The sequence below is a fragment of the Corythoichthys intestinalis genome, chromosome 10, assembly GCF_030265065.1.
Source record: "Corythoichthys intestinalis isolate RoL2023-P3 chromosome 10, ASM3026506v1, whole genome shotgun sequence".
NCBI classification, from domain to species: Eukaryota; Metazoa; Chordata; class Actinopteri; order Syngnathiformes; family Syngnathidae; genus Corythoichthys; species Corythoichthys intestinalis.
The window spans coordinates 56587677-56612215 of NC_080404.1; the positions used below are offsets into that span (position 1 = coordinate 56587677).

At 37.5% G+C, this 24539-nt stretch overlaps 1 protein-coding gene across 2 annotated transcripts in view; it reads right to left on the minus strand.

The window, feature by feature from the left end:
• Positions 1-524: 524 nt before the first annotated feature.
• LOC130923395 (bcl-2-like protein 11) overlaps positions 525-24539 on the minus strand; it is a 29804-nt gene continuing 5789 nt past the window's right edge. The window contains exons 3-4 of one of the 2 annotated variants that reach the window (XM_057849073.1): positions 23500-23624; positions 525-4844 (exon numbers count right to left, since the gene is read on the minus strand). In XM_057849073.1, coding sequence (XP_057705056.1) covers positions 4692-4844; positions 23500-23624 — 278 coding nt within the window. In that variant the 3' untranslated portion in view covers positions 525-4691. Of the gene's footprint in view, positions 4845-19401; positions 23625-24539 lie in introns of both variants that reach the window. The other variant, XR_009064700.1, reaches the window with a different exon arrangement.

The following is a 24539-nucleotide window of genomic DNA, read 5'->3' on the forward strand; positions in this document are numbered from 1 at the left end:
TTCGACAGGAATTCCAATCGTTTGCTAAGTAAGGTGACAACAATTCTGATGAAAGTGTACATCAGTAACGGTTCTTGTGAAATAATGACTACAAACTGAGGATGTGTGGCTCAGGAATTGGCATAACAATCTGTTACAAATTGAATAGAAAGCCTTATTTGTCTTTGTACAGAGTAAGGGATTTAAAACTGTTGAATGTCAGCAAGTAACTTTGAAAGGTTTTGCGAAACTGAGTATGAATTCTGATTGAATACGTTGTTGGACTTTTGGGAAAGCGGCCCATTCTGGGCATAACAATCTCTGACTTTATCAGTAAACATTCTGTTGATTGTAACTTGGACATTCTGAACAAATTCCAATGAGAACCGGTATCATTTTGTTTTTGCATGACACTGGTGAAGAGGTATGGCATAACAATCAGTTAATCGATGAACAATCCTGTTGTTTGATTACTTTGAACTTAGAAAGATTGCACAAAAATTTTTTTGAGAACAAATTCTAACGAGAATTTAGTCTGGTTTGAAAAAAAAAAAAAAAAAAAAAAATGCACAACACTTGGCATAACAATCCCTTACTGTCTATTTAGAATGCTTCTAGCTTGAAAATCTTGCAAAACAAATATCTTTTTGATCAAATTTCAGTTGGAATTTAGTCTTTTTCTTATTGACAAATGCATGACACTTAAAAGTGTGGCATAACAATCTCCTGTTTGTCCTTTCGGAATATTGTTTTTTTGCTTGGAAAGGTTGGACAAAAGTATCTTAAATAAATTCTATTCAGAATTTGACTTTTTTCTTAACATATGCATGACGCTACACTAAGACGTGTGGCATAACAATCCCCTCACTATCAATTCAGAATGTTTAAAACCAGGAAATGTTGCACAAACAACACATTTCAGTCAGAATTTGTCAGTGTCTTACTGACAAATGCATCACACTGTACTAGGAAATGTGGCATAACAATCTCGTCACCGTACACTGGTAATTATGCGGATTGTTTACTTGTAAAGTTTGCGCTAAACATGTGCTTCTGAACAAATTTCAGCTAGAATTTTTTTCTTACTTACAAATGTAACAAAAAAGTGTGGCATAACAATCTCCTGTTATTTCATATCTATACCAATTCTTTGCTTGTAATTTGGAACAGTTGGACAAAAAAAAAAAACTTAATAAATCTGATTTAAAATTTGTTTCATCCTGACAAATGCGTGGCACTACTTTAGGAAGTATGGCATAACAATCCCCTCATTGTCCATTCAGAATGTTTGTAACCAGGAAATGTTGCACAAAAAATTTCAAAAAAATATTTTTGAACAAATTCCAGCTAGACTATAGTTACTTTCTTCTTTTGAACAAATGGGCGACATGTTACTGAAGAGTATGGCATAACAATCTCCTGTTTGTCCATTCAGAAAATTGATTTTGCTAGCAACTTGGAAGCGTTGGAAAAAAAAAAACCTTAAATAAATACCACTGAATAAATTCCAAATTTGCCTGTCCCTTACTGACACATGCATGACACTGTACTAGGAAGTGTGGCATAACAATCTCGTCACTGAACACTTGTAATTATGCGAATAGTTTGCTTGTAATGTTTGCACTAAAAATGTCCTTTTGAACGAATTCCATCAAGAATATAGAATTTTTCTTAGTAAACAAATGCATCACAGGCAACTAAAAAGTGAGGCATAACAATCTCCTCTTTGTCATTTCAGAATGATGCCGATTGTTTGCTTGCACAAGAAATTTGATAAGAATGTAAATGTAAGGAAGTGTTATTGCCAGTAGCCGACGGCTCATGACGTGGTGAAAAAAATGCCGCTGAGTTCAGGGACGGCGGTGAAAGTCATGTAAGCCGTGACGCAATCGATGCGTGTTGACACAACTGTGCAAACACCCCCCACGGACTCGGTGCAAACACGCTCAACTGAGTTTTGTGTGGGAGGGGCAATGTCCGGTATGAAACTATGACTCAAGATTTTTTATAATCAATGATCAGTTATTTTTAGAAGTCGAAACTTGTCACATTTTGACCTCAAAACAAGGTGCGTTTGACTGTCTTACGTCACAACTTGTGCTATATTGAGGCCAACCTGTGCATTGAAATCCTCGTTCTTGTTTGTTTTTGTAACTCCTACTCGCCGGCGACCGGTCACTGCTCGGTTAGTAACCATTCATTTGCTGCTCAGGAGTCTCGCCGTCTCTTTCTAGGAGTGTTTTTAAAGGACCGGCGGGCGAGCGCAGACTTGTGATTCAGCGTGCTAATAAACAGAGGGAGACGGATGTCTGACAGATGATGATGATGATACCGTATGACGTCCACAGGCTAAAACTCAAAACGGAGAAGGAAAGTGCTGTAGCACCAAAACGGAGAACCAAAGTGGTATTTCATTCGGTTGTAGTGGTTACACAAACACCAAGAAAGTCCTCGTTTGTTCTTTTTAGAACGGCCATTCTGGACAAATAAGGTTGTCTGTTTTTGTCAAAGGTGTCCTAGTGGAGGCGGACTTTTTGGTGGATGTTCCAGTAAAAGCGTTGACAGGAGTGTGCAGCTTAAAGGTGACCTTTATTTTTTTTTAACATTATTTTTCGGATTACAATCATGAAAATGTTGAGAATGTTATTTTTCCAGAAATTTATAGGGCAAGTACGGAAGTGCATTGCTGCCACGCAAAAAAAAAAAAAAAAGGTCTAGTATCACATTTGTACATGACAATTTCACGTTATTACATGATCGTTATCACGTTTTAACATGGTAATTATCATGTTATTACATGACAGGTATTTTTTTTTTTTTACATGATCGTCATCATGTTTTCGCATGACAACTATGTTTTTATTTGATAATTACATTTTTAGGTTTCCACTTTTTAATATGTTTTTACATGGTAATTATGTTATTACACGAGGCATGTTATTAAACGACGGTTATCATGTTTTTACATGATCGTCATCACATTTTTACATGATAGTTAAATTATTACATAATTGTTTTTACATGACAACTATGTTTTTTGTGATAACTATCACATTTTTATGTGGGTTTCCACTTTGATCGTCATCACGTTTTTACATGATAGTTAATTTATTACATAGTTGTTTTTAGTTGACAACTATCTTTTTTACATTATCATGTTTTTCCATAATTATCACATTATGTAATAATTATCACTTAACACGTTTTTATATGATAGCATGTTATTACATGAGTTATCAAGGTTTTAAATGATTATCATGTTATTACATGATGGTTATCATGTTATTACACGACAGTTATGTTTTTACATGGTCGTCACGTTTTTAATGATAGTTTCACATTATTACGAGTCATCACGTTTTTTTACATGAGTTTATTTATTACATAATTGTTTTTTCCATGACAACTATGTTTTTATTTGATATGTATCACATTTTTATGCGATAGTTTCCACTTTTTTACATTATCATGTTTTTCCATAATTCTCACGTTTTTATGATAGCATCACGTTATTACATGAGATCACGTTTTTACATGATCATTATCATGTTAACACATGAGTTACTTTATTGCATTTTTTTTTTACATAACTGACGTTTTTATTTAATAGCATCAAATTACATGATCGTTATCACGTTTTAACCTGATCACATTTTTACATGATAGTATGTTTTTACATAATGATCAAGTTTTTACATAATTCTCACATTCCTATATGATAGTTATCACATTTTACATGATAATTATCACGTTATTACGTTATTAAATATCACATTTTTACAAATGTTCTCATAATTATCATGTCTTTACATGATATCCCATTTAAACGTGACACTGGAATTTTGTTTTGGGTGGCAGCAATTTGTTTCGTAACTTTTGGGTAATTAAAAAAACCCTCCAATTTTAATGGTAATGTAATTTCTGGAGAAATTGTGTGGGAATGCTTTTATGCTGGTCAATTAACTCGCGTAGTTGATTTTTAAAGTAATTTCCGGGTAATTTCTTGCTGAATTTGGAGGGTTTCTTGGTTGACTACCTCTGCTTTTTATATCATGTCGGTTCGTTGATTTTGGGTATTTCCATGTTGCTTCCTATCAAAATTGTTTCACTTCCCGTTGATTTGGGGATATTGTTATGACAAATAATATTGCTCCCGACGACATGATAAAGTTGATTTTTAAAGGTTTATTTCATATCATTTCAATTAGCTCCCTAGAAAAAGTTCAATTGAATACATTATTAATTCCATTTGTAGTTATAAATGGAACAAAATGTCTTTGAGACATTATCAATGGCAGCCAACCAGCTTATTAAGAAATAGGCCACATGCGATGTGTTTAAACGTGGGAGAAACGGACGTCGGATAAGAAATATATACTGTAAAAAAAAATGTTTTAAAACAGTGGTTTTGGCGCTTTTAAAAGATCCCTTTGGTCACGGGAATTTTTGGACCCACACATGGTTTAACCATTTGACTCACTTCTGTCCAACGAAGACATCGTCTCAAACAAGTAAACCGAAAGGAAATATCAGGAAAATGTACAAGGCACGTTCGGATTTCCGGATGGGAGTGCAAATTCCCAACTCTTTGGTTTCACAGCAAACAACGGGATTTTCCCAGTTCCTTGAAGTGCCCGCAGTCAGAATGTGTGAAGTGATTCCTGAAATAAGACGGCTTGTCGGATGCTACGGCTGCCGGGTTGACTTTTCGGTTAGCGCTGACGGGGGTCCGCTCGGTCGCCGCCCCAGTACCACGCGATCACAAAGCACACAAAGCCCACGCAAAACAGGAAGCCCGGATCTTGGTGGAAATTATGCAGCTCCGGAAGAAGGTCCAGGACCCCTGGTGCTTGGTGAGCACGTCTCTAGAAGAAAAACAAGAAAATAAGAGGGAAACTTTAGAATAATCATGTTTCAGCGCCATTGAGGTCAAATCCTTTTCAACTGGGAGGGTCATTGTAACTTTTAGGGCACTCTGGGTTCACTTCTTTTACATTTTGGGACATTTCCGGGTCACTTTCTGGTTACTTTTAGTTGCTCCAATTAGCATCTTGAGAGTTTGCAGGGCAGCCTTGGCTTTGTCGGACAGTGGACCGCTACTGCTCAGGCAGGCAATCTGGTGGACAACCTTTTTACATATTCTAAAAGCTGCAGTTTGCCTATACAAGGGATGGTGTAATAAAAAACAACACAAAACATTTTTTATGTGGTGACTTATGACACTTCACCCTTTTCCCGGGACTAGGTGTTGGAGGATGTTGCCGAAGCATGTTTGTATTGTCGCATAAACAGTTCTAGATAATAGTGAGCCATAAAAATACAACAAACCTTGCTTGCAAATCGAGAAAGTCCCAATTAGCCAACCTAAAATAGCCACACGTGATGATATTACTGACAAGATTCTCACATATTATTCACCCAATGGCAGGGATGAGGTTTACTCTAGAGATTGTTGCTATGTACTACAAAACTTTTTTTTTTCAACAGATGCATGTTTCTTTGAAAACAAGGGTTATTTTTATTACTTAAAGGGACAAACAACAGCTACTGGGTCATTCTTTTTATAGGGTGCCATTTGGATGTAACAGAGTGGAGGCTAACAGAAGGGACATTTTGTGCTAAAGTTAGCCTTCAGCCTAGCTTTGCTAGCATCATAGCTAAGGCCTGTTCAGACCGGTGGCCAAAATCTGATTTTTAGCCCATCCAGATTGAAACTGCATGGGTCTTTTGCAGTGTAAACTGTCACAAAGCACAGAAATTTGAGTTTTTGCAAGGAAATCATTTGACAATGTTTTGATTTTTGGTAATTTTCTGTTGATTTTTGGGGGGGGGCATTTTCTAGGTCATTTCCTGTTTATTTTGTTGCATTTTACAAATCACGTTCTGTTGATTTTGGGTTACAGAACAGGAAGTGAGTCAAGAATGTCCCCAAATGAATAGGAAGTGACTCAAAATCAACAGTGACCTGTAAATGCCATAAAATGAATGTAAAATGACCTGTAAATCCATAACAGCGCATTGACATTCGATTGGCACCCAAGTAAGGCGATGACATTTTCTGCCATTGAAAATGAAATTTGGACATGCAAAGCAGTCAATGACATGGACCTGCATGGCCTGCAAAAAACCCATATGCCCCCCCCCCCCCCCCGCCCCAAAAGAATATCATGTGCCAAAAAAATGCCATATGCCAAAAGCCTTTTTGCCATTTTGTCATATGCCAAAATAAACTGCCATATGGCAAAAGCCATTTTGCCGTATTCCAAAATATTGCCTTATGCCACGCTATTCTGCCAAACGCCAAATAAACATCCATATGCCAAAAGAGTGCGATATGCCAAAAGCTATTTTGCCATATGCCAAAAGAGTTCCATATGCCAAAAGCCATTTTACCATTTGCCAAAATAAACTGCTATATGCCAAAAGAGTGCCATATGCCTAAAGCCATTTTGCTATATGCCAAAATAAACCTCCATATGCCAAAAGCCATTTTGCCATATGCCAAAAGAGTGCCATATGCCAAAATAAACTGCTATATGCCAAAAGCCATTTTGCCATATGCCCCAAAAGAGTACCATATGCCAAAAGCTATTTTGCCATAAGGCAAAATATACTCCCATATACCAAAAGCCATTTTGCCATATGCCAAAAGAGGGCCATATAGCAAAAGCCCTTTTGCCGTATGCCAAAAGAGGGCCATATGCCAAAAGCCATTTTGCCATATGCCAAAATAAACTGCCATATGCCAAAAGCCATTTTACCATATGCCAAAATAAACTGCCATATGCCAAACGAGTGCATATGCCTAAAAGCAATTTTCATATATGCCAAAATAAACTGCCATATGCCAAAATTGTGCCATTTTGCCAAACGCCAAAATAAACTGCCATATGCCAAAAGCCATTTTCCCATGTGCCAAATTAAACTGCCATATGCCAAAAATAAACTGCCATTTGCCAAAAGCCATTTTACCATATGCCAAATAAAAATGCCATATGCCAAAAGCCATTTTGCCATACGCCAAAAGCCATTTTGCCATATTCCAAATACCACTTTTCATTCACGGCCCTGCTGATTTGTCCAACTTTAGTGAAAATACAGCTTAATTTATACTGGGGACGAAAAATGGCACTATTAGAAAAAATGACCCATCTACCATCAACGGTACGCGGCATGCCAAAGCACTTTTTTTTGTCTCCTTTGCGCACCACAAACCGGCTCACTGGTAAATGTAACTGCACATCGCCCACTCGGTTTCCCTAACACATTTGGCAGCCATTGTGACCATAGCAGGTGCTTTGGTTTGGCTTGATTTTTTTTTTCTTTCAGTCAACAACCCCACGCGTTGGCCCACATCCACTCATTCCTCGCTTCTGCAGCACCGAAAGGGAAATCCTGTCTGGGACTCCGGAAAGGTGTGTCTAGATTAGCAAAATTGAAGATTTCTCAAGGAAATTTGGCACTTTCGGGTCACTTTCTTGTGAACTTATTGGCTGCTATTGAATGGCACTGAAAGATGAGAATTGACTGCCAGTCTCCCCAGTTTAAATCAATTGAATATCTATTGTTGTCAATGGTAGGCAATGAGTTCAATGTGGCTTACTTCCTTGTTATTTTAGGGTACTTACGGGTCTCTTTCCTTTACTTCCTGTTCATTTTAAGGCAATTCCGAGTCACTTCCTGTTGATTTTGGGTCCATTTCTGATGGCTTTGGGGAATTCCCGGGTCATTTCCTTTGCATTTTGGGTCACTTCCTTTAGATTTTTGGACATTTTCAAGTAACCTACTGTTCATTGGTCACTTCCTGTTGATCTGGGGGCATTCCTGTACATTTTCGCTCACTACCTTGTTACTTTTAGGGTACTTTGGGGTCACTTCTTTTACATTTTGGGACATTTCTGGGTCACTTGCTGTTCATTGGTTACTTCCTGTAAATTTTGGGTCACTTCCTTGTTACTTTTAGGGTACTATGGGGTCACTTCTTTTACATTTTGGGACATTTCCGGGTCACTTGCTGTTGTTCATTGGTTAGTTCCTGTTGATTTGGGGGTATTCCTGGGTAACTTCCTGTATGTTTTGGGTCACTTCTTTGTTACTTTTATAGCACTTTGGGGTCACTTCAATTTCATTCTGTGACATTTCTGGGTCACTTCCTGGTCATTGGTCACTTCCTGCAAATTTTGGCTCACTTCCTTGTTACTTTTAGGGTACTTTGGGGTCACTTCATGTTTATTTTGGGATATTTCCGGGTCACTTCTTATTCAGTTGTCACTTCCTGTACATTTTGGGGCATTTCTGGGTCTCTTCCTGTTCAATGGTCACTTCCTATACATTTCAGGTCACTTCCTTGTAGTTTTAGGGTACTTTGGGGTCTACTTCCTTTACATTTTGGGGCATTTCAGGGTCACTTGCTGTTCATTGGTCACTTTCTGGTGATTTTGGGGTATTACTGGGTCACTTCCTATACTTTTGTGTCACTTCCTTGTTACTTTTATGATACTTTTGGGTCACTTCATGTTCATTTTGGGACATTTCTGGGTCACTTCCTATTCACTTGTCAATTCCTGTACATTTTGGGACATTTCTGGGTCACTTCTTGTTTATTGGTCACTTCCTTGTTACTTTTGGAGTGCTTTGGGGGTCACTTCCCTTACATTTTTGGTCATTTCCAGGTCACTTGCTGTTTATTGGCCACTTCCTATTGATTTGGGGGTATTCCTGGGTCACTTTCTGTAAGTTTTGGGTCACTTCCTTTAAATTGTGGGACATTTTCAGGTGAGTTCCTGTTCATTGGCCCCTTCCTGTTGATTTGGGGGTATTTCTGGGTCACTCCCTATACATTTCAGGGTACTTTGGGGTAACTTCCTTTACATTTTGGGGCATTTTCAGGGTATCTTGTTGTTGATATGGGGGCACTCCCTGTTATTTCCTGCAAATTTTGGTTTACTTCCTTGTTACTTTTTGGGTACTTTGGGGTCACTTTCTTTACATTTTGGGTCACTTCCTGTACATTGGTCACTTTCTGTTAATGTAGGGGCATTACCAGGTCAGTCCCTGTATACTTTGGGTCATTTACTTGTGACTTTCACGGTACTATGGGGTCACTTCCAGTACTTTTTGTGACATTTCTGGATCACTTCATTTTCATTGGTCACTTCATGTAGATTTTGGGTTACTTCCTTGTTACTTTTAGGGTACTTTGGGGTCCCATCCTTTACATTTTGGGATATTTCTTGGTCACTTCCAGTTGATTTTGAGGCATTTCCAGGTCACTTCCTGTTCATTGGTCACTTCCTTTTGATTTGGGGGCATTTCAGGGTCACTTCCAGTTTGTTTCGGGGCAATTACAGGTCATTTTCCTTTGATTTTGGGTGAGTTTTTGATCAAATAAAGACTACCAATGGAGATTTCTTTTGCAGGTTAAAATTGAACATCAATTGGAGTGAATGGAAACATTTTTGTGGTATTTAAATTTGCTATTAGAAATAAATGGAGCCGTTAAAATTATGGGGAATGAATATGATGTAAGCAACTTTTTTTGGTATTCAGGGTACCCTAAACCCTAACCTCAAACCCTAACCCAAACCCTATCATCATATAAAAGTGGAAAAATGTACAATATTAATAATTTATGTCATTATTTTACAAAGGACCTATTTTATTCTGGTTTTTCCTTTCCATTTTTTTCACGTTTTAGACAATATTTGGACATTCATGCTTCTCATTGTCTGGTGTTGTCAACACATACAGTATAGTGTGTTACACTGATATTTTCCTTCCAATGTTCAATTTGTTCCTGTGAAAGCTCACTTAAATACATGTTCCAAGATGGACCCGTCTGTCTGCAACTTATTATTTACTGGCGCAGGAAATCTGAGTTTATTTGCGTTGGCAGGAGGACGTCCTGTCTTGGCTTCACGCCTTTCGGACCCAGCCCGGCCGGATAGATTGCGGCGCGAGAAGCGGCCGCGGAGGTGCACTGGGGAATACCAGAAAGTGGATGGGAGCGCCGGGACGGGAAACAGGTGAGGGGGAAAGACTGGTTTTCCCGCTTGTGACTAATATCGACCTGGAATTTCGCATGTGACTGGTGGCGCGCACATACACGCCAGACATGACGTTGAAGAGACTTTTCCAGCTTTTCCTGTACACAATCCCTTCTTAACCTGACTGAAAATATGTGACATTCGAAATGCCATAAGATAGGAGTGACATATTAATATATTAAATCTTTTGGCTGCCATTGACAGCACTAGATGTCTAATCCATTTAGACTGGGAGGGGGCGTTCGTTTCGCTCCCAGTCAAAGGGGATTGGATGCTTAGCCAAATTATTAGCAAATAATTTAAAAGCTATTGAGAAAGAAAATTCCCCACGAATTGCATTTCCGATAGTTCAAATAATCATAAAAAGCACAAAATATTTACATGATAGGTTCCAAAGTAGTACAGTAATGGATTTGCAGATTGATGTTGTATGCCAAGGCAGCGTAAGTACTTTGGCACATTATTTCTTGGCGTTGCATCATCGTCACTTCACTTCCTCGCGGCTTCTCGCCACGCAATTTAATCTTATCAAGACTGCTACAAAGCTCCACTTGCGGGCCCCCCCTCGTTCAGTTTTTCCAAAGCACGTCATTAAAAGAGCTTAGTAACTCCTCCATCTTTACCAGGAGTCAATTACCTCGCTCTCGTGCGCCTGTTGGGCTTTCGGGAGCGCATTTTAACAATTCAAAGCCCTGGATGCCTGAATTTTATATATATACATATATATATAAAATTAGGGCTGTCAAACGATTAAATGTTTTAATCGAGTTAATCACAGCTTAAAACATGGCAAAAACATAACATTTCAAAATGCTAATCGTTCTATATCAAATTCACATACAGTAATTCACACTCTAAAAAATTCCACAAACTTTGAGCGTATGTTTTCAGCCAGTATTTTTACAAAACAAAAAAAATTAGGGCTGTCAAACGATTAAAATTTTTAATCGAGTTAATTACAGCTTAAAAATTAATTAATCGTAATTCATCGCAATTCAAACCATCTCTAAAATATGCCATATTTTTCTGTAAATTTTTATTGGAATGGAAAGATAAGACACAAGACGGATATATACATTCAACATACTGGACATACGTACTGTATTTGTTTATTATAACAATAAAACAACAAGATGGCATTAACATTATTAACATTCTGCTAAAGCGATCCATGGATACAAAGACTTGTAGTTCTTAAAAGATAAATGTTAGTACAAGTTATAGAAATTTTAGATTAAAACCCCTCAATGTTTTCGTTTTAATAAAATTTGTATAATTTTCAAACAAAAAATATACTAGTAGCTCGCCGTTATTGATGTCAATAATTACACAATGCTCATGGTGCTGAAACCTATAAAATCAGTAGCACCCAAGCGCCAGCAGAAGGCGATAAAACACCAAAAAACACAAGTAACAAATGGACATGACACTGTGCTATCATTTTAATCTGTTTGAGCGGGGCATTTGCGTTAAATACGTCAAATATTTTAACGTGATTAATTAAAATAATTACCGCCCGTTAACGCAATAATTTTGACATATATATACTAGGGCTGTCAAATGATTAAAATTTTTAATCAAGTTAATCACAGCTTAAAAATTAATTAATCATAATTAATCGCAATTCAAACATCTCTAAAATATGCCATATTTTTCTGTAAATTATTGTTGGAATGGAAAGATGAGACAAGACGGATACATACATTCAACATACTGTACATAAGTACTGTATTTGTTTATTATAACAATAAATCCACAAGATGGCATTAACATTATTAACATTCTTTCTGTCAAAGGGATCCACAGATAGAAAGACTTAAAAGATAAATGTTAGTACAAGTTATAGTAATTTTATATCAAAACCCCTCTTAATGTTTTCGTTTTAATAAAATCTGTAAAATTTTCAATCAAAAAATAAACTAATAGCTCGCCATTGTTGACGTCGCCGAGCGGCGGTGACGTCACATGGGCTCCCTGCCGTTCTTCCCCAGTGTCTTTAGCTATGTAAGGTAGTGATTGAAATACACCACCAGGTGTCAATGGCGAGTTTTAAATTAATTAGAGATCTAGCCAACGACTGCGTTTTGTCCCTCGACTGACGCCGTAGTTCCGTTTACTGGTCCATCATGGTCATTTTAGTGCTGGCTTACGTACGAGACCTCTGATAGTTTGTATCGTTTGTATGTATAGTTTGTAGTTTTTGTAGATGTTTGAATAGAGTTTGACCAAAGTCTGAGTAGGTTTTATGTGTATTATGCATAGCTATTTTGATTGGGAATGGCAGTTCAGTTTGCATTGTTGTTTAACTGTGTGAGAATAGGGCCTCATTAATACCGATTGAAGCGCTTTTCTTTTTGTGAACATTTTTTTTAAGAGATAGGAATATTTTTTTTTTTGTGCTTTCACTAAATGATACTTATGTTTGTTGTGAAGGAGTTATAGAAGCTTATGCCAATAAACGGCGCTGTCCAATGAACGCCTGTGTCTACTCGCCTTTCTCTGCCTCTTAGCTCTCAATGTGCAAAAAACGGCGTCATTGTAATCTTTTTGAGGCAATGTATGAGCGGGTAATTCCGCGCATGCGCTAAATGTGTCAAATATTTTAGCGTGATTAATTTAAAAAATTAATTACCGCCCGTTAATGCGATAAATTTGACAGCACTTATATACACATAAAGCTTTGGAGGAATAAGTACATAGAAATAGTATAGTGATATAAATTAATAATATAATACATTAATAATATAATAATTAGAGATGACTGATCAGATCACGTCATTTTCAAAGTATCGGAATCGGCAAAAAAATATCGGCCATGTCTTTCATTAATATATATATATATACAGTGCTGCTCGAAAGTTTGTGAACCCCACAGCGATGGTCAGATTTTTTGTAAAAAAAAACTAAAATAACCTTATTAAATGTTAAGTTATACCCAAATCCACAATACTGACATTCCAAATAATGGACTGAAACAAAAGAAATAGTTATATTGTCATTCTTTATTTAACAAAAGTGGTTGATTTAAGAAAAACTCAGATATCATGTGTGCAAAAGTATGTGAACCCCTTCAGTTAATAGGATATTGCGCCTCCTTTTGCAGAGATTACCTCAACCAAACGGTTTCTGTAGTGACTAATCAGCCTCTCACATCTACTTTGGGGGATTTTTGCCCATTCTTCCTTGCAGAACGCAGTCAGTTGAGAGAGGTTTGATGGGCGTCTGGCATGAACTGCTCGCTTCAGGTCCCGCCACAGCATTTCAATGGGATTTAGGTCAGGACTTTGACTGGGCCAGTCCAGAACACGAATCTTCTTCTTTTTCAGCCATTCCTTGGTTGTATTGCTGGAATGCTTTGGATCATTATCATGTTGCATGATCCACCTTCTGCCAAGCTTTAACTTCAAAACAGATGGCGTCAGGTTATGTTCTAGGATTTGACAATATTCCTCAGAATTCATGATTCCCTGGACTATGTGGAGTTGTCCAGGTCCTGAGGATGAAAAGCAAGCCCAGATCTTGACATTCCCACCTCCATGCTTCACTGTTGGGAGAAGGTTCTTTTGGTGGTATGCAGTGTTGACTTTTCGCCAGACATGGCGGTTTTGGTTGTGACCAAACAGTTCAATTTTGCTCCTACATCAGTTGATGAAAACTCTTTTTAATTTAGTCTCGACAACACAACTGTTAAAAAAACAAAAAAAAACTACTGAATTGATTGATTAGGAAATCAGGTTGAAATAATAGAAAATTCCAAAATGTTGAGGGGGTTCACAAACTTTTGAGCAGCACTGTATATATATATATATATATATATATATTTTTTTTATTAAATCGTTTTCTAGTTGTATTTAACGTTACAGACATAATATGTTAACACTCATCCAGAGTCTTTAGTTTAGGCTTAAGGTAGGGTCATTAAAAATATCCCGGTAACGGCAGCAATTAATTTGTTAAAAATGTGTCACGTTAAAATATTTGACACAATTAATGTATGCGCTGCACGACCCTCCTCACTCATTGTCGCACTCATATATAGAGAGATAAAAGGCAGCGCATAATGAGTAGAGTGAATATGGCAGCCTTCGGAGGCTTCCTTTCATTGGCTAAAGCCTTGTAATCCCTCTCCCTATGATTAGAAATATCATGGGAAGCAAGGTGAAAATTGATCTTTGTATTAACACCTTAAGTTATTTCCCAACGCGGAGAAGATATATCAATTGCTAGCACGACGCACAGTCATGGTTTCACTTCCCATCATGGTTCCACTTCCCATCATGCATTTGGGATGGCCACAGTATCATTTACTGAAAGCTCAACAAATACACTAGATGGCAATATTTAGTCACAATATACAAAGTCACGAGTCTTTCTATCCGTGGATCCCTCCCACAGAAAGAATGTTAATAATGTAAATGCCATCTTGAGGATTTATTGTCATAATAAACAAATACAGTACTTATGTACTGTATGTTGAATGTATATATTCGTCCGAGTTTTATTCATTTTTTTCTTAATGCGTTGCCAAAATGTATATGATCGGGAAAAATTATCGGGAATGATTGGAATTGAATTGGGAGCAAAAAAAAAAAAGCAATCAGATCGGGAAATATCGGGATCGGCAGATACTCAAACTAAAACGATCGGGATCGGATCGGGAGCAAAAAAACATGATCGGAACAACCCTAATAATAATGATTAAAAAATATATCTTGCAAAAATTAGATTTTGAAAAATATAGAATATATATATGTACTGTATGTGTACACAGTGCTAGCCTAAAGTATTGACACCTCTGCAATTCTGTCAGATAATGCTCAATTTCTCCCAGTAAATGATTGAAATTACAAATGCTTTGGTAGGAATATCTTCATTTATTTTGCTTGCAATTAAAAAAAACACCCAAAAATTAAATCATTATCCTTTTACGCAAAACTCCAAAAATGGGCCAAACAAAAGTATTGGCACCCTCAGCCTAACACTTGGTAGCATAACCTTTAGACAAAATAACTGCGAACAACCACCAATGAGTTTCTTACAATGCTCTGCTGGAATTTTACACAATTCTTCTTTGGCCAACTGCTCCAGGTCTCTGAGATTTGAAAGGTGCTTCTCCAAACCTCTCCACAGGTGTCCTAAGGCAGGGGTCCCCATCTGCCGGGCCACGGACCGGTACCAGTCCGTGGCGCATTTGCGACCGGGCCGCAAAGAAAAAATAATTTAATAACGACCGCATTCTGGCCAAATTAACCCTGTGCCCCTGCTTAACACACAATATCTCTGTCTACTCTAGATATAATACTACGGGATAGATTACAATGTTGTCATAGAAGTCCATTGATTGGACGGCTAGCTGTACATCTTGTTTGTGTATATAATATATCTATGTGCGCTTGTCCTCGATAATAGTGGGCGCAGCACATTTGTTCCCGGAAATAATTAGACCCCACACGAGCGAAGATAACAGGAAAACAGACGTCTTTGGAAATATTTTTACGGTGAAAAGGATATTTTTACGGCGAAAAGGGCCCCTGACGAGCCTACAACCTCGAAGACCCACGAACTGCGAAGGAGTGGATTCGTGACCCGTTTGTGAATAAACAGAGAGATGACGGCGACCTTATTAAACGTACATTTGAGACAACAACTCTACCGAGGTTCTGGATTAAAGTCATTCTGGAATATCCTGACATCGCGACAAGAGCGTTGAAAACCTTGCTACAATTTCCAACATCGTATCTTTGTGAAGCGAGCTTCTTAATTTATGTTTAACGACAAGGCGAAGTCGTTAATGGTGAGCGCGGTGTGCAGCTGTTGTGTGAAGCTTACATGGCAGGATGAATCTGAGGAGACCTTTTCTACAAGTCCTTACATGATCAAACGTAAGTTAATAGTCCTTTCTTTCAAGAAAGTTTGTAGTGTTTACTTTGGAATCACTGCATTTGCGCATTTTGCGGCTATTTTTAACGTTACGCGCATGCGCAGAACCGCATCGTTGCAATTTTTGATGGGTTGCAAAATTTGTCAGAACACCTGTCGGTGAAAAAAAAGACCCAAATAACACCGGTCCGTGGTGAAAAAAAAGGTTGGGGACCCCTGTCCTAAGGGATTCAGGTCTGGACTCACTGCTGGCCACTTTAAAAGTCTCCAGTGCTTTCTCTCAAACCATTTTCTTTTGCTTTATGAAGTGTGTTTTGGGTCATTGTCCTGCTGTAAGACCCACGACCTCTGAGGGAGACCCAGCTTTCTCACACTGGGCCCTACATTATGCTGCAAATTTTGTTGGTAGTCTTCAGACTTCAAAATGCCATGCACAAGGTCAAGCTGTCCAATGCCAGAGGAAGCAAAGCAACCCCAAAACATCAGGGAACCTCCGCCATGTTTGACTGTTGGGACCTTGTGCTTTTCTTTGAAGGCCTCGTTTTTTCCCCCTGTAAACTCTACGTTGATGCCTTTCCCCAAAAAGCTTTACTTTTGTCTCATCTGACCAGAGAACAAAACTCCAGCCTGGGTTTTTTTTTTTTTTTTTTATGTCTCTGGGTCAAAAGTGGGGTCTTCCTGGGTATCCTACCATAGAGTCCCTTTTCATTCAGACGCCGACGGATAGTACGGGTTGACACTGTTGTACCCTCGGACTGCGGGACAGCTTGAACTTGTTCGGATGTTAGTCGAGGTTCTTTCTCCGCCATCCGCACAATCTTTCGTTGAAATCTCTTGTCAATTTTTCTTTTCCGTCCACATCTAGGGACTTTAGCCACAGCGCCGTGGGCTTTACACTTATTGATGACACTGCGCACGGTAGATACAGGAACATTCAGGTCTTTGTAGCCTTGAGATTGCCCATGCTTCCTCACGATTTTGCTTCTCAAGTCCTCAGACATTTCTTTGGTCTCCTTTCTTTTCTCCGTGCTCAATGTGGTACACACAAGGACACGGACAGAGGTTGAGTCAACTTTAATCCATTTTAACTGGCTGCAAGTGTGATTTAGTTATTGCCACCACCAGTTATGTGCCACAGGTAAGTAACAGGTGCTGTTAATTACACAAATTAGAAATACTTTTTGTCTGGCCAATTTTTGGAGTTTTGTTTAAAATGATGATTTTTTTTTTTTTTCCATTCTCTTTTGTTTTTTCATTCCAAGCAAAATAAATATTGCAACGTATATGTTGCTCGACACATAGTATTCTTAGCCTGACCTTTCTCAGTTTTTTTTTTTTTTTAACTAAAATCTTAATACAACAGCACATAACGGCGAGCCGATTAGTCAATCTTAAAATAATCATTTGGGGAGTCATATTTCCAAATAGCAGAGTATTGTCGTGCCTTTGGGGAAGGAACAAAAATCAATTATTGCATCACTATGCAGAAACTGTCAGAATCAATAAAGCAAAGCAGCTGCCCGACTTGTGTGCGGTTTCCTCCCGCCCACTCATTACGCAGTAAATTCACCTGTCAAAAGTCAAGCCTGACTATTTATTTCTCATTTCCTCGTTGTTGTTATTGATCGGTTTGTGTTTGGTGGAAACGTTGCAGTCAGCCGGTGCAAAACAGCTCATGTGATTTTGTTTTCTAGCCGCAACTTACTACGCTGCCGCCCTAAAATAGCTCGGTGAACAGGGCTACACTTAGGACGCACACACGCACAGCGAAAGAGAAACTGGCTCAGCCTTTGTTATCGTTAGCCTAATAGCAGACTTGCCTTAGTCATAGTTCAACCTTGTCAAAACAACAACGCAACAAGTCCTATAAACAAGTCGCCATCGTTCGACCGGATCTGGATGATGGAAACTTTATATTCATTTTATTTTGATTATATTTTATCTTTCTATATTATTTTAAACGATTTAACTCATTCACTGCCATTAACAAACGTCCAATCCAATTGGACTGGGATGGGTGGCATTGAGTGATCATGTTTGGGATAATTACATTGAAAGATACAACGAGAAATTGGAAAATACAAAATTGACAAAAAAAAGAAAGGGTTAAAATACAAAAGGAAATACATCTAGAAAATTATGCACAATTTAAAAAAATATTTTAAAATTAAATTAAATAATTTTGTGGCAGTGGGAATTAAAAATGCATATGTATTATTAAGATTAAAACTAAATAATTAAAACAATTTATCAATAAATTAGATTTTTTTTCAATTGTAAAAATACACACACACACACATATGTATATAATATACTGTATATATATATATATGTATATGTATATATGTGTATATTTCCTATGTTTACTATTTTTATTATACAGTAATTTTTGAACATGTGATTCTCATTTTTAGATGTATTTTCTTAAATATAATTTTCTATATTTTAAAATTAGAATAATTCTGTGGGCAAAATTTTGAAAAAAAGATTCCCGATTTTTTTTAAAAAAATATTTTGTTTAAAATATTTAGTAAATAATAATTGTCTTATATTTTATATTATTTAATAAATATAATAAACAAATAAAATAACATTTGTTTTCTTTAAATATTTTTGATATGTTTATTATTTATTTTATATGATTCTCATTTTTAGATTTTTTTTTATGTCTATATTTTAAAATTAAAATAATTTTGGAGGGGAATTTTTTAGAAAAATGATAAGTAATTTATTAATTCCTGATTTTTGTTATTGTTGTAGTATATTAATCAGATTTTTTAAATGAATTTTTTTAGTGTAAAATGTTTAATAAATAATACTTAATTAAATATTTTATTTAATACAAATTATAACAAAAAAACATTTTAATTTTTCATTAAATATTTTCATATGTTTGTATTATTTTATTATTTATATTTTTAAAATTTGATGATCCTCATTTTTAGATGTATTTTTAAAATTAATTTTGTACATTATAAAATTAAAATAATTTTGGGAGGATTTTTTTTTTTAATGATGTGTAACATATTAATAAATTGATTTCTGTGTCGCAAAATATTAATCCAAATTTTTGAAAATTATTTTTTGTATCATATTTATTCAATGATAATCGTTATATTTGATATCATTTAATAAATCAGATTATAATAACGTTTTTTTTTTTTTTTTTTTTTTTTTAATATTTTTGATATCTTTACTATTTTATTATTTATTCATTCATTAAGCCGCTTATCCTCAGGAGGGTAACGGAGGTGCTGGAGTCATTCATTATAATAATACTTTTAAAAAATTTATGATTCTCATTTTTAGATTTTTTTGTTAATTATAATTTTCTCTATTTAGTATTTTATTTTTATTATTTTTATGTATTTATGTCTTCCTCCAATGCTTCATGTATAGCTGTTAAATTGAAATTCAGGCATCAAGTGGTTCATGTTTTTTTTTTATGTTAACATTTTACTTTAACAAAATAAAAATGAAAGGTATCAAAACTTACTAAGGCAGAGTATAAGGACACAAGGGCTTGGACGCTGAAATCGACAATGACGCAACAAAAACAGCACATGGGGAACTTAAATAACGAGACAATGAGGCACAGGTGGGTGACACAAGAGGCAGCGGATTAGTCAACACACAAGGAGGACAGGTGAAATCAAAATGAGCACATTTGTATCATATTTATATGATACATCAGCGGGAAAACATAATATCCCGTTGCTCATAATATATATCAAATAGCATCGTCCGTAATTGTAAACTCAGGCCTAAAAGATGCATTTCGACATGTTGAGATTGTTGCGACTGAGATGAAAAAGCAGCACGGGAAGTCGGCGAGAACGCGATAACGTGATAAGTGACTCGAGCCTTATTCACAGCATTGGGGAAGTTAGAAAGAGAAGAAGGTGCACGCACGCGTCTTAATGGCTCCGTGAACTTGAGCACAATTTATTCAGTCTCAAAGCGTGCGCACATGTTGGATCGGAACAATGAGAAAAAAGAGGAAGACGGAGGCTTGTTTCCTCTTCTTTTGGCAAAAAAACCCAACAACATCAAAATGCAAATAAGACTAAGAGGTTTAAGAGCTTTTTTAACATATTTCATACAACAAAAAATGCCATTTGCGATGTTAGCTTTGCGTTAGCAGGTAAACCCCTTGAGGTCACTTCCTGTTGATTCTGAGGCATTTCCGGGTCACTTCCTGTTGATTTATGGGCATTTCGGGGGCATTTACTGTTGATGTTAGGTCTCTTCCAGTTGATTTTTGGGCATTTTAGGTTCACTTCCTGTTCATATTGGGTACCTTGTTGATATGGGGTGTTTTGTTGTCACTTCCTGTTTATGTTAGGTCACTTCCTGTTGATTTGGGGGCATTTCGGGGTAATTTCCGGTTGATGTTAGGTCACTTCCTATTGATTTGACGGCATTTTGGGGTTACTTCCTGTTTATATTGGGTCACTTGTTGATATAGGGGTTTTAGGGGTCACTTCCTGTTGATTTGGGGTAATTTCCTGTTGATGTTAGGTCACTTCCTATTTATTTGGGGGACATTCTGGGGTCATTTTCTGTTGGTGTTCGGTCGCTTCCTGTTGATTTGGAGGCATTTCGGGGTCACTTCCTGTTCAATATTGGGTCACTGGTTGGCATGAGTGGTCTGGAGGTCACTTCCTGTTGATGTTAGGTAACTTCCTGTTTATTTGGGGGCATTTTGGGGTCGTTTCCTATTGATGTTAGGTCAACCCCTATTGATTTGGGGGCATTCCGGGTCATTTTCTGTTGATGTTAGGTCACTTCCTGTTGAATTGGGGGCATTTCAGGGTCACTTCCTGTTCGTATTGGGTCACTTGTTGATATGGGGTGTTTTGAGGTCACTTCCTGTTGATTTGGGGGCATTTCAGTGTCATTTCCTGTTGATGTTGGGTCACTTACTGTTGTTTTGGAGGCATTTCGGGGTCACTTCCTGTTCATATTGGGTCACTTGTTGATATAGGGAGTTTCGGGGTCACTTCCTGTTGGTTCTGGGTCATTTTGGGGTCACTTCCTGTTAATGTTAATTCACTTCCAGTTGATTTGGGGGCATGTTGGGGTCATTTCCTGTTGATTTGGGGACTGGTCAGGGTAATTTCCTGTTGATGTTAGGTCACTTAGTATTGATTTGGGAGTCACTTCCTTTTCATATTGGGTCACTTGTTAATATGGTGGGGTTGGGGGTCACTTCCTAATGATATTAGGTCATTTCCTGTTGATTTGGGGGCGATTTGGGAGCATTTTCTGTTGATGTTGGGTCACTTACTATTGATTTTGGGGCATTTCGGTTTCACTTCCTGTTTATATTGGGTCAATTGTTGATATGGGCGGTTTTGGGGTCACTTCCTGTTGATTTGGGGCCATTTGGAGTTCACGTCATGTTGATTTTAAGCCATTCTAGGGTGAGTTCCTGTTGATTTGGCATTTCTGGGTCACTTCCTGTTGATTTGGGGGTCATTTCCTGTTTATACTTGGTCACTTGGGTTGGAAACCAATAGGAGTGAATGGAGTGAAAGTTTTGTGCTATTAAAATGAATGGCAAATGGGGCCATTGGAAATGAATTGGAAATTTTGCCCATTAAAAATGAATAGGTATTTTTGGGGGGCAAATTTTGGACAAACCCTACGTTTTGGGCAAAAAGCGTGTGCAACTTTTTTGCCCCTTGGCGTCCTGTCGTGCTGCAACTCTCAAAGTTCAAATAGTTTGGTCGTCCACTTGTGATAAACTAGTGGAAAAACCATTTTAGTATTTATTCAGCAAAATATTTTGAATTGGACGTCTATCGCTGTCAATTTCCAGACCCCTTTCATTAAAAGCTCCGTGCGTGTCAGAAGAGGGTATCCGTGACAGCGTCGCTCCATTATGTCTCAGCCTCGCTTGCGGTAAAAGGGCTCTCGGTGAGCAAAGGCATAAGGTCTAATTATCCTGCCAAAACACACACACACATACACTCGCGGAGAAGCCGTGACACACTGTGTCGTCTTTCAGCGGGAGCGCTAGCAGACAGAAATAACTCGGAGGAACATTGCGCACCCGCCGGGTGTCAACGGCTGTGCGTTGTTGGTTGGCAAGTCAAAGACAAAAGACTTTTTTTTTACATTAGCAAACACACTAACCTACGGAGCTCATAAAGGGACATCGACAGAAATAAATAAATTTAAGCAGTCTGGTACGGACCAGAAACATTTGGTAAACATTAGTATTATATAGCATCAACAATTGGCTAACTTGCATAGTAAAAGTCCGCTAGTTTAAATGCTATATAATGCTAATGTTTACAACAATTGGCTAAATTGCATAGCAAATGTCCGATAGCTTAAATGCTATAATGCCAATGTTTAGAACAATTGGCTAACTGGCATCGCAAAAGTCCGCTAGCTTAAATGCTATATAATTCTAATGTTTACAACAATTGGCGAACTTGCATAGCAAACGTCTGCTAGCTTAAATGCTATAAATGCTAATGTTTACAATTATCTAACTTGCATGGCAAAAGTCGGCTACCTTCAGTGCTATGTAATGCTAATGTTTACAACAATTGGCTAACTTGCATAGCAAAAGTCCGCTAGCTTAAATGCTATATAATGCTAATGTTTAAAACTATTGGCTAACTTGCATAGCAAACGTCCGCTAGCTCAAATGCTATATAATGCTAATGTTTACAACAACTGCCTAACTTGCATAGCAAAAGTAATATCTGCTTATGTCAAAATATGCCGAAAATGTTCACTTCCTGTACATACTGGGTCACTCCTGTTGATTTAGAGGCATTGCACGGTCACTTCTGTTGATTTTAAGGCATTTCGGGTTCACTTTCTGTTCATAGTGGGTCACTTCCTGTTGATTTGGCATTTCTGAGCAACTTCTTGTTGATTTTAGGGCATTACGGGTTCACTTCATGTTCATATTGGGTCACTTGTTGATATTGGGGGGTTTCGGGGGTCGGCCACTTGATTTGAGACCAATTCAGGTTCACTTCCGGTTCATAATGGGTCACTTTCTGTTGATTTTGAGGCATTACACAGTCATTTCTTGGTGATTTCAGGGCATATTAGGGTCAAGTCTGTTGATTTTAAGGCATTTCGGGGTCACCTCCTGTTCATAGTGGGTCACTTCCTGTTGATTTGGCATTTCTGGGTCACTTCCTGTTGATTTGGGTGTCATTTCCTGTAAATTCTGGGACACTTGGGTTGGAAACCAATAGGAAAGAATGGGAGTTTTTATGCTATTGAAATGAATGGCAATTGGGGGCATTGGAAATGAATAGGAAATTTTGCCCATTAAACATAAATATTTTTTGGGGCAAATCGCTTGGATACTATTTAACATCTGAAGTAGAGTTGTCCGATATGATTGGCTACCAGATGATATCGGTCGATACAAGCATTTTAAAATGATATCGGATAATATCGACATCAGTTTTTCATGATCAATTTTCAATTTTACCTTATAATGTTTGTTCTTGGTTTCTTATAATTTTTTTTTTAAAACTCTCCAAAATTATTTAAATTAATATATTTCCTGATAATGGATTAATTTCTTGTGCCATAAGCGTTGTTTAAGACTGACCCTCAGTATGTAGTCATTGTAGTCATCTCCGATGCGTCGAAGCTGCTGTCCAAACTCCACGGTTTGCATGGCACCTGCTAAATCTCTGAGCCTGGTGGGAGGAGGTCCAGCAGAACTTCCTACAACTAAAAGAAAACCCACAAACATTTCACCTTTATTATCATAAAAGCACTCTATGACTTAGCTCATGATAACTCTGCTAGCACCGTCTCCCCACGAGGCCGCCATTCATCAAAAGCGGGGACGACATGGTAATTACGCGGTGGGAGTGCCGCGATAAATCAAAAGTGCAGAGATTTCCACACCGAAACTGCATTATTTTATTGTATCGTTAGTTAGCGCTTTGTGAAAAAGAGCCGGTACTGACCCAAAAATCAGGCTTAAGGCTGCATTCCAATTCGGCTTTTTTGTTAATTTTGATATTTTCTTCTTTATTTATTTATTTTCCTTTCAGGCATGACAAATCCGAACAAACATTCAAACAGCATTCATGTGCGTTTACATTTAATTCAACCCGAAAAGAAAAGGGCAGACGGGAGAAGCCGAAGCTTATTGAATCCCGCTCCCAGTAGGACGCAGAAATGATCGAATAACAATTTTTGACATTTCAGATTGTGTAGTGATTACAAGGTTTTTTTTTTTTCTTTCCTTTTTTTTTTTTTTTTTTTTACCCTCCCCTTGATTGTTCATTTTCACAATAGTCCTTGTCGATCACAGCGATGTGCTCGTATGCTGATTAAATCCAGTAGATTAGTTCATAATTCAGAGGTTAGTTCATTCAGTTGATTCGATCCAGAAGATAGGGAATAGCTGAGGACCGATGGCAGGCCGTGTCCGCAACCCCATTTCGTCATTACCATTTTGGTTGTGGCAGTGTTGGATGCCACTAGATCATTCTTCACCTATAATAAATCATCACAGGCCTTGTTGAGGCTGGCGTGCACTCAGAAGAATCGCAGCCAGCAGCGCCACAAAAACATTCACATCCTCGATGTCTTCAACTTCGAGTGTGGTCAGACACAGCGGCCGCCATTTTCCCC